General features: G+C 40.9%; 1 protein-coding gene across 1 annotated transcript in view; it reads left to right on the forward strand.

Annotated features, from left to right (window-relative positions):
• LOC109403316 (acetylcholine receptor subunit alpha-like 2) overlaps positions 1 to 12,000 on the forward strand; it is a 113,977-nt gene that overhangs the window by 74,680 nt on the left and 27,297 nt on the right. The window contains exons 5-8 of the mRNA XM_019676124.3: positions 3,350 to 3,509; positions 8,630 to 9,033; positions 9,866 to 10,047; positions 10,242 to 10,443. Coding sequence (XP_019531669.2) covers positions 3,350 to 3,509; positions 8,630 to 9,033; positions 9,866 to 10,047; positions 10,242 to 10,443 — 948 coding nt within the window. The remainder of the gene's footprint in view (positions 1 to 3,349; positions 3,510 to 8,629; positions 9,034 to 9,865; positions 10,048 to 10,241; positions 10,444 to 12,000) is intronic.

Below are 12,000 nucleotides of genomic sequence, written 5' to 3' on the forward strand. Positions count from 1 at the left end.
TGGGTTATTCAGAAAAGTAGTGTGTTTCGTGAGTCTGATTAACTTTGCAGAAGAACTTAGTCATCATTTTAAAGTTATACCAAAATAATTTTCTTTCGACTTTTCTTAAAATAAGTGGATTGCGATAGCTATGAAAATCTTCCATGTAATAGTATTATTTCTCAACACTTTACATTTCAAGTTATTAGAAGAGTCCAGTTAAATTTTGAAGTCAATATGTGCACTAGAAGCTGAGATTCAGAGATTCCATACTTAAACATGTTGTTTAAAATCAGTCAATGCGTATTTTATTCTGTCCAGTACTGTATTACCTGTACATCATAACAAGTTTTGATTTTAGATTATTATTAATAACATTTCAAGTTCAAAATTTGTTATTGACACATTTTCCAAATTCACTGTTAATATGTTGTTATTAAAACGAGCAAAACATGTTATCAAATTCGTCTGCCAGGAACATTTTTTTGTTATGGTATTTGTTATTTTGCCGCTTATGACACGCAAGTCTATAACATAATATGTTATGTTAATAACATAAAAATAACAGATTCATTTATGCAGTTATTTTTTCCAAAATAACGCATTGTATTATGCTATTGTTATTCCCTTCTGCTCGGGGAATGCGTTCATTTCACCATAAATCTGTGTCCGCACAAAAGTTCTGATTCTGGGCAATGGCAACATGATTATTTTTTATTTCAAATTCGAAAGCGAAAAAGTCATTATTTGGCCATCTTCAATTCGAAGGAAGGAGCTGGAAGCAGAATGTTTTTTTTTAGCTGCAGCTGTCAAATATTATCGAATGATTTGCAATTGGTAATAACTTTACTTCCTGCTAGCATGATCACAACAAGGATAGTTCTGAAAAACATAATATCATGTTCTTACGATGTATCGAAAAACATCTTCTATAACATCGAAGATGTTGTATAATCCGTCATTTTTTGCGCTTTTTCGGTGATATAAGTGTATAAATTTAAGTTTTCCATATCCTTGACCGAACATGAGTATTTGTATGAAGCGTGGTAGGGCCCATATAGCCGAGGCGGTAAACGCACGGGTATTCAGCATGACCATGCTGAGGGTGACGGGTTCGATTCCCGGTCGGTCCAGGATCTTTTAGTTAAGGAAATTTCCTTGACTTCCTTGGGCATAGAGTATCTTCGTGCCTGCCACACGATATACACATGCAAAATGGTCATTGGCAGAGGAAGCTCTCAGTTAATAACTGTGGAAGTGCTCATAGAACACTAAGCTGAGAAGCAGGCTTTGTCCCAGTGAGGACGTTACGCCAAGAAGAAGAAGAAGAAGTGTATTTTATACATTAATATAACATAATGTGTTACTTGGGACCGCAATGCACTGTATGTCCTCAGTAGAAAATCATTGAAAAAAAAACCTGTTATTTGTCAACACTTTTTCACATTTACTCGAATAACTCCACAGTGAATGCAATCGTTATAAAAAATGGTGTGAAAGTAGTAAACAAGTAGCAAAATCGGGGAAAATGTTTAAATATGATAAGCAAGCGTGAAAAAAAAAACTTCATGAAAAACGGTTGAAAAAAATCAATTTTTTTTATGCAAACGTTATGCATAGTCGAAAACAATTCCGACAGGAATGGGAATCACACGCACACACCGCTAGTGAGGATTGGTGTTATATTTGATAATACCCAGAACCCGATGCTACGGGTTTCCATTTACTCGATTTATAACTGTAAGGCACCAAGCTACGCCTGCAAATTTCATTTTGACTTTTTGTTTTCCCCCACCCTATCAAAAACTGTTGACAGGATGTTGCACTTCTAGGGGGCAGATGTAAAAATATTTATTAAAATAGCGGGTCTTACTAAAAATGCTTTAACAAATCCGATGAGTTTTTAAAAATTTTCAGAATCAATGCTTTATTACTTTTATCCCTCTTCCTTGACCAGCCAAAGAGTGGTGGGACAAACAGTGAAATAAATATTTGTAACAGCCTTACCAAGATAAAAAAAAATAGTTAAATAAAATATCAAATAAAAGCATACAAATACCTAAATGTTTTCGCATCCGAAAACGAATAAAATATAATATTACTTACCCCAAGTGCACAAGGAAGGATTTACGAAACACTCAGCGTACTTGTCTTTCTATTATAAATCGCCCTAATGCATTTTATAGATTGGTAGTTTCCCATATATATGTATTCAATTGGTGTGATAGATTCTAACCAAATGTAACCCATAACTCAAGGTTTCGGGAAACCGTTACGGATAGAGCCGTGAGAAAGACAAAATCAATTGTTTTTTCCTCTCTGAACTTTCCCCTATCAACAACAGACGACAGCAGACAACTTCGGAGTTGCCCATGAGAAACAAATAAAAAAACTAAGTGGGCATAACAATTTATTATACGAAAGAACTTGAGCATAAAGCCTGATCTGATTTGTGCGTAGCTTTCACGAGCAGCGTACGATTTTTGCTAGATAAAGGGCGATGTGCCACTCGAGCGGAACCAGCCCATAATTTCCGTCACTGATTTGATTCAAAACAAGCATTTGTCACAGAGAAATTTTGATTCTATTTCACGCGTACGGAAACGGAAAATAAAAAGACGTTTGACAAATTTGCTGTACATGTGGAGCCTTGATACGAATTTATTACATCACTGCTCACAACTTACCTTATAATCTCAAACAAACATTCATTATGTAGAGTTGGCTGTTCCTATTCTGATTCTGATCAACCGTAAACTACCAGAGCAGGAACGAATAACTTTTATAGTTTTACTACATTCCTTGTTTCCAAGTGCTTAATTTATTATAAAAAATGTTTTGACTGTTTGCCATGTTTTCTACAAATAGTTATCCTTCTATCACCTAACATTATTGAAACTAAAAACTCTGTGAGTTCATTAGTTTGACAATAAACCAGCGAATAATAATGGTTTCGATACCTATAACCACAATTTGGCAAAATGTGTCAACCTCTTGACAAACCGCATATTTCCTTCCTCCGACCTGCTGTCAATTTCACAAGCTTGTTATTCGACGACTGCACTCATCGATGGGATCATCAGCAGCCCAACGTTTGCCCGCAGAATTTGTCCAATTCGCTGACGCTCGTATGTCAGCATGTGTCAATTGTGGTTTCATACGATGTATCTCGTATGAAACCATGAAAGATTCATAACATAGCTTCCGGAAGAAAACGGATGTACAGGGCAACTAACCAACCAACCATTCCATTCCAACCAACCAACGGCGACGACGACGGCTGCCTACGTTTTGCAATTCTTCATGCTTTCCCCCGGTTCAAATCAGTGCATTGAGAGATTTTCTTTTCTCCATTTTCTGTACTCGTCAGATCGATCTGAAGCATAAAAATCAACTCAACAACTCCGACAATATGGTAAAGATTGGAATCGACTTACGTGAGTACTACCCGAGCGTGGAGTGGGACATCCTGGGGGTACCGGCCGAACGTCACGAGAAGTACTATCCCTGCTGTGCCGAGCCATATCCCGGTAAGTAATCGAATTCATTCAAGCATGCAGATGAGACTCCCAAACTACGGGACGCGTAGCAGTGGCGTATAGTATTCAGTTATCTCCAATACAATTGTTTACATTTTGAAAACCTCTTACTTAGGTGAAAGTCAGATAAAGTTCCTGGATTCCTTTAACCCTCGAGCGATCGCGCTGTTGTATTTTGTACAACACGATGAAAACATCTCGCTTTTTATACTCAGCATTAGCGTGGTGCTGACGCAGATAGTCAACCGCGCGAGTTACGGAAGGTTAAGAATTCCTCCAGGAACTTTTTTCTAGGATTGCTCCAGAGGTTCCTTTACGGGTTCCCACAGTTCCTTTTGTAATTCCATCAGGATTTTCTACAGATATTACACCTTGAGGACTCCCAAGGGGTTTCTTCCGGCACTCCTTCCAAATTTTATCTGAGATTCCATCAAGAACTCCATCCAAGATTCCTCCAGGAAATTCCTCCAAGATTGCTCTGGGAACTTCTTCGCAGATTCCTGATGTAGTTCCTTTTGTGATTCTTCTATGACTCCTTACTGGCATTTCTCCAAGAAGTACTTGATTCAGGAAATATTCTGGCATTCCTCCAGGAGGATTTTTGAAGATTCTTAAAAAAATCTTCCAGTAGTTTATTTCGGAAATTCCTAATAGAATTCCATAAAGAATTCTTCCATGACGTCCTTATGAAATTCCTACAAGACTTCCACGCAGAATTTCTCCAAAAAAATCATTGGTTTTCCTCCAGCAGTTTTCAAGGGATTTCTCTAGGAGTTCCTTTAGGGTTTCCTTTAAAAGCTCATTTTGTGATTACATTTCCTACATGTCTTCGGAGAATTCAATAGAAAATAAAACTTTCGCAGAAATCCCTTAACCCTCGAGCCATCGCGCGGTTGTATTTTGTACAACACGTTGAAAAAATCTCGCTTTTTGTACTCAGCATTAGCGTGGTGCTGACGCAGGTAGTCAACCGCGCGAGTTACGGAAGGTTAAGGATTTGAAAGAATCTAAGAAGAAACTCTTCAAGGTATCCATGTAGGAACTTCTAGAGGAATCTCAAGAGGAAGCATGGAAGAAATTCCTAGGAAAGATTTACTGGAGAAATTCCGAAAATAATTTCTTGATGATTACCGGAGCTTCTGGAGCAATCCTGATAGAAACTCCTAGAAACACTCTGGATGGATATTCTGAAGCTCAATTTTGACAATATCAGACCCCCATACCCCCTTGATTTTTTTTTACTGCTGTGTGCATTCAAAATGCAAATGGTCCACTGCACGAATTTATTCTGGCCTGCTTACTCTCACACAAAATTTGACGTTTGAGAGGTGCCGACACCGCTCAAATGTCAAATTTCGTGTGAGAGTAAGCAGGCCAGAATAAATTCGTGCAGTGGACCATATCAAATGCGGGAGCACCAAATGCGATAAGGTTTTCTAACAAGTAACCCGATGTCAGTGGGAGCTTTTGAATCCTTGGTTGGCAATGGTTTTGACTATGGTTGCTAAGTTGCCTTTGGTAACACTGTAAAAACCGCGTTTGGAGCGCATTTGAGCACCGTTTGCATCTTGAACGCTCACAGCAATAATTTGTGGACCGTAGACTTTGGCCAGACTTTGTTGCGTTCCCGTTTGTCCCCAGCTGAGAAATAAAAATCACCTACAGCCCATTTACCAGAGGTTGACCAATTTTTTAATACAAACTCGCAACACATTCTGATTTTGGAAATATACGGGATCAAAATTGTCTTGGACTTCTGGACGGAGTGAGGCCGGTGGGTCACTGGGTCAAGTCGGGTAAAAATGAGGCCAAGTACGATTTACACCACCATAACTTTCTTCCCAACGAAGTATTTCAGTGGGAGTATACATATTCTGTTGCCTAATGATAGTTGAAGTTGCTTCATACTCGATGAACCATTCAAGTCAACATTTACGTTTGTTGTTTTCAAATGACATTAAACACGAGATATGATTAGCTCCAAAAACCAATGATACACTGTAAATTACTCGAAAAGTTTCCTGAATATCCGGGATCACGTACCTCTGGAGCCGACCTACTGATATCTAAGTACCCCGGATGACTTGATTGAAGTCAGGCCTTGTGATTACAGTTCATCAACAGCTCATAGAACTCAAGGCCTGACTTCAACCAGGCCATCCCGGGTACTCAGGCAACGCATGTTCTAAAGATGTCTCCAATGACCTATGGGGTAAATAAGGGAATCATATCTCGTGTTTAATGTCATTTGAAAATAACAAATGCAAATGTAGATTTTGATGGTTCAGAAATGTTCAATATCTCAAGAACTCAACCGAGACCTATCGAAGAATCTCAAAATCGAGTATGTAGCAACTTCAAATATCATTTGGCAACGGGAAAATGTAAACTCCCATTGAAATACTTCGTTAAGAAGAAAGTTATGGTGGTGTAAATCGTACTTGGCCTTATTTTTACCCGACTTGACCCAGTGACCCACCGCCCTTACTCCGTCAAGAAGTCCGAGAAAATTTGGATTCCGTATATTCTTAAAACTAGTGTTGTGCGAGTTTGCATTCAAAATGCTGTCAAATTCTAGTAAGAAATGGGCTGTTGGCGATTTTAGGAACTTTTATTTGTCAGCTGGGAAAAACGAGTTAAGGGGTCACCCATCCATCCTTTGCTTTCAGGCAAGTACGCTGGATGTTTACTCCAGCTCTTAGTCACACGAATTCTTCTGCAACTATCATTCCTGGATACCCGGAACGCGCTATAGAAGGCCATGTAGAAACCTTAAAAAACCTCGACGCAGTTCTGCCTCCTGCTACCTTCACTCATCAGGCGCCGTCCACAAATTACGTAACGCTCTAGGGGGGGGGGGGGAGTACGGTCGAGCGTTATGGCCCATACAAAAATTTTAGGATTTTCATACAAAAAAGCGTAACGTACGGGAGAGGGGGGGGTACAAAATGTCGATTTTAGCGTTACGTAATAAATGGATGTTGCCTCATAGTTGTTTCGGTCCTGTCGCCAGATGTTGCGAGAGGGTTTTGCCTGATCTGCCTGATTAACAGGGAAAACAATTTTCTACAGCAAATCGATACAAGCACAACTTAATCTACTATCAGAACGATGGCTGGCGGAATGAACTCATTTGTTAACGACTACCGCTTAGATATTTTGGACTTGCTAAGGGTCCGACTATGAAGTGTTTCGTTTTGATCGACATCCTGATAACAGTAAAAAGAAAATCTACAGGAGGTGGCGTGTTAGTTGCAGTTCGTCTCGGATTAAAGGCGAGAGTTGTGGGAAACGATTCGTGAACATTTCTTGAACAAGTCTGTATATCCATCGAGCTTGGCGATCGAACTCTGTTTTTGTGCGCGCTGTACATTCCACCTGATGGGATTGATAAGAACGGGCTCATAGAAACACAATGTGACGCTGTGATGGTGCTGCTCCTCATGTTGACGATCTCGTTGCCCTGGTGGAGTTCAATCTTTCCAGTCTCTCAAGGCAACCATCCCAAAACGGCTTCCTTTTCCCGGATCCTGCTCGCTTAACATTAAATGCTTGCGCAGCGCAGTCTTTTAAACAAATACAGCGCCACCACTCTATGTAGTACAAATTAGTCATGTAGTCTACGAGAACAACCACTGTTTAGATCTTTGTTTCGTAAACTGCCGTGACCGCTCATGGAGAACAAATACGCTCGTGACTTCTTCTGGTTCCGCGCTGTCGTAGCCTTCGGGCCCGTCATGGGTTACCCAACTATTTGAAAACGTTGGATACCGATCCGATGCTCATAGACACAAAGTACAAAACAGTAGAAGAATCGAGCCCACCAAATAAACAATGGAGCGCCATCAACATTTGTGGTGCGCTACGCACCCAGAGAAAGCAGTGGATCACAGCTGACACCTGGAGGAAGATAGAGGAGCAAAGGAACGCCAAAGCCGCAATAGAGCGAGTGAAAACACCAGGAGCCAAGGCCGTAGCCCGTCAGCGTTATTCGGCTTTCGAGAAGGAAGTTAAACGCTCATATAGATGGGGCAAAAGAGCGTGGAGAGAGTCCTAGCCGACGAAGGAGAGAAAGCCGCAAACACCGGCGACATCCGTCTCCTTTACGATGCTTCACGTTGCCTTAGCGAAACGTATCTGGACAGTTATTGACAGACCCGGCTAACCACTGACCAGTCGTAACAATGGTTCGAGCACTTTGAAAACCCTTTTCGTGTTGGCCACCCCATCAACCCATCAAAATCTACATAGGTGCACGGATCAAGAAGGCGAGGGCTGCTTTTGCGAGTTGAAGAAATATATGGAAAAAACCAGAATAGTCGACGCACCAAAATCCGAATTTTCAACTCGAACGTGAAATCCGTGCTGCTGTACGCCAGTGAAACTTGGTGTGTGTTTCAGTAGAGAACACTCAACGGTTGCAGGTCCTCATCAATAGAAGCCTGTGGTATATAATTCGTGCATGGTGGCCTCACAATTGGATTTCCAAAGTGGAGCTCCATCGTTGATGTCATTAATAGCCGATAGTGACAGATATTCGGGAGCGAAAAGGGAGCTGGGTCGGCCACACTCTACGCAGGGGTGGAAACAAAATCTGCAAGCAAGCGTTAGATTGGAACCTAGCAGGACATCGTAGACCCAGAAGCCATTGCGGCACAGGCTCAACAACGAAATACAGCAAGTCGACAGAAATCCTACCTGGCTACAGGTCAAGGCGATGGCGAGCAATCGCAAAGGATGGAAATTGAGATCTTTCATTTCGGCCCTCTGCACCTCCGTGAGTGCTCAGGACTGAAAGTTGCTCAAGAAGTACGGCCGAACGGGTTCATAATAAAATTTTAGGATTTTCATACAAAAAAGCAAAGGGTAGAGGAGATGTCATAAATTGTATTTGGATGATCCGAAATAGTTTGGGAGTCTCTGGTGCAGTTGCTATGTCTTTTTCTAGCTAGCGTATAGGTTCATACATTGTAGGAGCACATGTTAGCAAAAAGTATAAATTCACACAGGACGCATTCTTCCACTGCATCAATTTCACGTGTCTTGCCTTTTTTCGCCTTCTTGCACTTATTGCGCTCTAATGGTTTTCTACTTATTTCTTTCCGTTGCAGATATTTTCTTCAACATCACATTAAGACGAAAAACACTGTTCTACACAGTCAATTTGATAATACCGTGTGTCGGCATCTCGTACCTCTCGGTGTTGGTATTCTATTTGCCGGCTGATTCGGGCGAAAAAATTGCATTGTGCATCAGCATTCTGTTGTCGCAGACCATGTTCTTCCTTCTGATATCGGAAATCATACCGTCTACCTCGCTGGCGCTGCCCCTGCTCGGCAAGTACCTCCTGTTCACTATGATACTGGTTGGATTCAGTGTCGTGATCACCATTATTATACTGAACATTCACTATCGCAAGCCGAGCACACACAAGATGGCACCGTGGGTCAGGAAGTTCTTTATACTACGGCTGCCAAAATTGCTCCTGATGCGGGTGCCGAACGATTTGCTTAAGGTAAGCAGCATTTCTCCTTTATAAACCGAGATGTAGAACGTGTAGTGCACTTTAGGGATGCCACAAATGGAAACTTACCTATTCAATATCACTGGTCCTAAATGTTTAAGAAACCTAAACATTTTCCATACATCTATGTTACTAGTAAACATGAGATTTTTGCAACGAACTAACATAAAAGTGAAGAATCTAATCTTGAACATTCCTGCCATTCGCAACATTCCAAACTCAGGTGTTGAACTCCTATTGAATGCAATTTGCAACAGCTTTTGCCCAGACACACAGGCATCTATCTGAATGGAACGCTACTGGATGTACACCAAGTGCATACGTAATTTAGATACTTGCCCGCCACATTTGGATGCATTAATGGCCCCGACAGTTTTCCATAATTGAAGAAGCAATTTATACCGGAACAGGACATCACATCTAATTGCGGGCAGACGAAGTTCAATTATTTTTATTGTTACGTTTTTGTGTGTTTTTATAGGGATAAGGATCTGCATTGTCACAAATGCGAAATTTAAATAAATGATTTAAATTTAAACATTACATTTTGTACACCGACTTCTTCTGCTGAAGTAAGGTTCGTGATGATGATCAATGATCACATGATCAATTTTAAAATTAAAATGTTTCAAAGTATAATCAAAATGTTCAGATTATTAATCAGTCTTACAAAGCCATAAATAAGGTTGCAAATCTAACGCTTCTCATGCGAAGAGTGTTCAAGCGACGTTTCAACACTCAAATTACTTAGGCACTTACTGTAATGGAAAACAATTTCAACGAAATATGTACAAATATATGCTCTACCAATTTGTCGTTCCAGGAGTTGGCAGCAAATAAAATAAACTACGGAATCAAAATCAGCAAAAGTAAATTCGGTGCAGCACTGGCGGCCCATTCCCAGATGCAGCAAAACTCGGGCGGTTCAAGTCCGGATTCAATCAGGCACATGCAAGGCCGGCCGGGAGGGTGCAACGGTCTACACTCGACGACAGCCACGAATAGGTTAGTCCGATGATTTATTGACCCTCCAGTGGGGATAAATTCTAAAGCCAGTCTAACCCCTGCCAGAACCAGAGTGAAAATGCATTAAAACCATTGTGGTTCGCCCTGTCAGGGCCGGCAGCTCACACGGCACAGAGTTCAAGTTTGTTGCTGATATATTTGCTCTATTGGATCGTTTTCTTTTAACCTAACAGATTCAGCGGACTGGTCGGGGCGCTTGGAGGAGGCCTCAGTAGTTTAGGGGGCTACAACGGACTTCCATCGGTGATGTCTGGCTTGGACGAATCGCTGAGCGATGTGGCGCCGAGGAAGAAATACCCGTTCGAACTGGAGAAGGCCATTCATAACGTTATGTTTATACAGCATCACATGCAGCGCCAGGACGAGTTTAATGCGGTAAGTATTCCTCTTTCCTTTTGCCTGTGCACAGTATAGCGAATTGTATAAATGAAAGAAGTCTTTCTCTACCAGTGCCATCGCAGTTTGCCAACTCAATCAAAGTAGAAACGCCTCGCTATTCACCCTAACCCACCCACTTACAGATTTGCGATACTGGATTGCCATGAGCTTTCAGGCTAGAATGCTCGTATCATGTTCTGCCTTTTTTGCTTTCGGCATTACCATTGCTTATTGAAGTCCCCTTTATTTATACTGCATGGGCAGTGGCAGGTATTAGAGAAACGGGGGTGACAACTAGAACTTTTATGATTTTGAAGAAACCATCTATACATATCACTTTCCGACATTTGAAGCCGAATTTCCAGTTAATCTTTACTGTTCAAAAAAATAACTGAACAATCTACAAACTGTATTTAATAACTTACCATACTTACTTGCTTTCAGTCCTGAGCACCCATGGGGCCCGTCTTCGCCTTGTCCTGTGGCCAGGTCCAATTTCTTTCAGCATCTTTTATTTCTTTGTTGAACGCCATTACGGTTTCTCCTTTCCGTGAAAAAATAGCTGTTTTACTCGGATTAACCGAAAGGCCATATTGACGACACCAACTTTCAACTATCTGAAGGGCGTTTTACGTCAGGTCGAAGAGGGTATTGATGCACATACCGACTAACAATGTAAGGTAGTCGACGGTAAAACCATAAGTAGGAAAACCGCTATTATTGAGTTGCCTCAATAGCGTATCTGTTACGAGGCAATACTCCCTCTTAGGGGCATCCACAAACACTCAATTTTCTTATCGCCGCTTGACGCAATGTCGAGAAGAGATGTCGATTTTTGAGCATTTGGTGAATTCAATTGGAGCAATTGGATCATTGGAGATATACCATGACCTCGTGTGGCTTCCAATATAGCATCAAATGGCACGTTGTCAATGTCGATATCTAAGAAAACAAACAAACAAGATTGCTTTTGAGCAAATGCTTTCTCGATATCATAAACAACCTTGTGTAAAAGAGTCACAGTGTAGGCATGTTGATTCACATAAAGAGGCACGTTGGCCAAATGAACATCACGGATGTGATTATTCACAATGCGTTCTGACCACTTCATTTTTGTTTATTCATATGACGCACGACCCACATTCGGAATAAACTTTACAGTAATATCCAACCAAAATTTGAGAATATACCCAGTAGCAGAACTGCAAACAAGTATTTTTTTTTTTCAAAACATGTTTGGAATAATCAAATCTTTTTTCAAGCAAATTCGGATAAATATCATCTGTCCCAGGAGTTTTGAAAGAAGCATAGCTATATAGTGCCCATTCAATCGATTCTATAGTTACAATACTTCGCGCCGAAGCCAGAGAATCAACACTACAAGAAAGGACATCAGGTTCATCCGGAGATGTAATACCACTCATCTGGTTAAGTGTGTGCTGAATAAGCATTCCAGAACTCCCTCATCAGAGAAAATGAAATCGCCATTTCCCGAGCAGAGGAGAATATCAAAATGATAACAACGGAATCACAAAATCTGTGTTTATATCTTGG

Source organism: Aedes albopictus, chromosome 3 (assembly GCF_035046485.1).
Source record: "Aedes albopictus strain Foshan chromosome 3, AalbF5, whole genome shotgun sequence".
In the NCBI taxonomy this organism is placed as follows: Eukaryota; Metazoa; Arthropoda; class Insecta; order Diptera; family Culicidae; genus Aedes; species Aedes albopictus.